The sequence below is a fragment of the Etheostoma spectabile genome, chromosome 16 (genome assembly GCF_008692095.1).
Source record: "Etheostoma spectabile isolate EspeVRDwgs_2016 chromosome 16, UIUC_Espe_1.0, whole genome shotgun sequence".
Classification (NCBI taxonomy): Eukaryota; Metazoa; Chordata; class Actinopteri; order Perciformes; family Percidae; genus Etheostoma; species Etheostoma spectabile.
In genome coordinates this window covers 862,827-865,394 of record NC_045748.1, presented here as the reverse complement: position 1 = coordinate 865,394, position 2,568 = coordinate 862,827, and the positions used below count along the sequence as shown (strand labels likewise).

At 42.1% G+C, this 2,568-nt stretch overlaps 1 protein-coding gene across 8 annotated transcripts in view; it reads right to left on the bottom strand.

Annotated features, from left to right (window-relative positions):
- Positions 1 to 622: 622 nt before the first annotated feature.
- Positions 623 to 2,568, bottom strand: part of cacna1bb (calcium channel, voltage-dependent, N type, alpha 1B subunit, b) — a 300,576-nt gene continuing 298,630 nt past the window's right edge. For 7 of the 8 annotated variants that reach the window (XM_032540360.1, XM_032540362.1, XM_032540361.1 and 4 more), the window contains one exon: positions 623 to 2,096. In XM_032540360.1, coding sequence (XP_032396251.1) covers positions 1,533 to 2,096 — 564 coding nt within the window. In that variant the 3' untranslated portion in view covers positions 623 to 1,532. The remainder of the gene's footprint in view (positions 2,097 to 2,568) is intronic. The other variant, XM_032540363.1, reaches the window with a different exon arrangement.

Below are 2,568 nucleotides of genomic sequence, written 5' to 3'. Positions count from 1 at the left end.
AAGCGTTTCCAAGCTGTGATACTTGCCAAAGGGGTCAGTACAAGGTATTAACTCCACAGGGTGCCCACACTTTTGCAGATGGCATTTTTTTGTTTTCTGTTTTTTTGAAAGTGTAAATGATGGAAATAAAATCTAACTTTTTGTGACATATTATACAAATGTCTAATCTGTCATTTGATGCCTTTTGGAGATTTTTCCATCTTTTCTTGGCTTCTTTATGCACAGTAATACAAATTTTTACCTGGGGTGCCCAAACTTTCAAGCCCCACTATACATACATACATACCCATATACACACACACACACACACACACACACTATGATATATATATATATATATATATATATATATATATATATATATATATACTGTTTGTATATATAAGAAAGTTTAGAGTTGATTGTAAATTTAAAAAAAAACAACGGCACTTTTCTCCATTCAGAGACCATTTCTACCAACTGGCTGGCAGTATATTTGAAAGAGAAAGGCAAATGCTTACCACACACCCTTAAGCAAAAGTACAGACACTATTTTTTGAAAAGTACAAGACCCCGGCATGCACTACAATGCTTACTTTGGATCTGTAATTCAGATTTACCTACCACAAGATTCAGTACAAAGTTGCATTCTGTCCATTATACCAGACTTAAACTTTGTTCTCTACTTTTTCTTTGCTGTGTACATACATACATCCTCTACTGTATGTTCAAGTCCATCTGACCAGGCTGCATCTTAATACATCTTGGAAGACGAGGCACTTAGTATTCAGCCACATAACATCAGCAAAGAGTTACCTAGTCTCCTTCTGCACTAATAAAATGTATTTAATCTGGTACAATTTACAAAAACATGATCATTAAAACTGGGCTCTAGTCCTATTCTAACCCCTCCCATTCTTTAATTTTTATCACACACTATGTCCCTAATCATGGCAAATGTTTAAGACCTACATCACCTAATATCTGCTCTGGTCAGAATTTGGTTATAACCCCCAAAGTAATAGCCTATGAAAAAAAGAGATAATTCGGTGGAAGCATCAATACGATCAAGTTGACTCTTCTTTCACCTACATGGCAACTATAGACAAAATGAAACATACAAAAACAGTGTTGTGAACAGCCATATTAACACCAGGAATGAAGCATTCAGAGCTGTCTGAAACACACTTCATACAGTAGTTTCACTCAAAGAATGAGGAGGTTTTGGTTTTTGTCTTCTGTTCCATCACTGATTTACTGGCCAAGGCAAAATACTTAAGTGTCTTCACAGGTGCTATAATTTCAGTGCAAGTAAAGGGGGTAGAAAAGTCATCAGTGTCATTTTTCCTTAAAAGTTTATTGTATAAAAAAAGAGAGTAACACTACAAAGCTGGAATGATTTCTGGTCCCCTTTCACAGCACTTTCCAGTGGCTTTTTCCTTCCACTACCTTTCTTTCTGTAATAATCCGCTGGCTTCCTATCAGCTCATAGGCCATGAGCGCTGTGAATCACTGATAAGCTGTCCGTCCTCAGCTAACACTTTTCTGCCATATCAGCACCAGTCCTCTTCCTCCCTCTCCCTGAGACTTCCTGTTCCTCGGCTCCCAGGCCCAGACGCAGAGTTGACTCCGAGGGTGAAGTGGTAGCCGTTAGGCACCCCCCCCGCCCGACCGTGCGTGGCGGCCGCTGTGACAGGCACAGCGGCAGGTCCGTGTGAAGCTGAGGCTGTCGTTGAGACAGTGATTCTGGCAGAGCGTCCCCCTCCCTGGCTGTTCACAGTGTCCTGGAAGTCCTCTTCAAGGAGGGCATGTTGAGAAGCAACCTGTGGCTGCTGGTTTAAATTAGGGTCTGAACCAATACGGGTCACTGGTATTGGGGACTCGTCGTGGCCCCAGTGTAAGCGTTCATGCTCTGAAAGGCCACGGCTGAAACGAGTCTGGTGCCCCAACGTAGTAGTGCTGGCACCGGACTGGAGAGGTGAGGAGATGGCGGTCTTGTAGGCCACGGCTGGACGAGGCGTGAGGGGCGTCTGTGGGAGCTGCCTTCGACCACGGCCCAGAGTGCTCGAACCAGAGGAGAACGTTATAGGGCCAGCTTTGACCAGACTGCTACCATGCTGAGGAGACAAACACTATTTAAATCAAAATCAGCGACAGTACATACTGTGGGGTCTGTAAGTAGTAGGAGAGCGACACTTTTAAGGCATTTTCAGAAACAGGTTTGTATGGATTCGTAAGGAAAACATATGCACAACAATTTGTAAGATAGGCTACAAAATTATGGCTTGGTTAAGGTTTAGGGGTCTTTACAGTTGAATTTAGCTGAGAAAAGTTACAGTTACAGCAGTCACAGTTAAGTTTAACCAAAAAAAGGTGTTTTGGTGTCTAGACACCAAAACGCTTGGTTAAGACCAGAAAAGAGATTGTCTCCTGCCATCCCACTCTAAGTGGATAAAAAATTTCAAGCTTGAAAAACAAAGATACAAGGGGCTCTGTGGAAAAATTAATTAGCGTCTGAAAGCCTTTCCTTTCTTATTTTGAACAAACGATTGTATCCAAGCAGCAGGCATAGATTCCCTGAGGACCCCC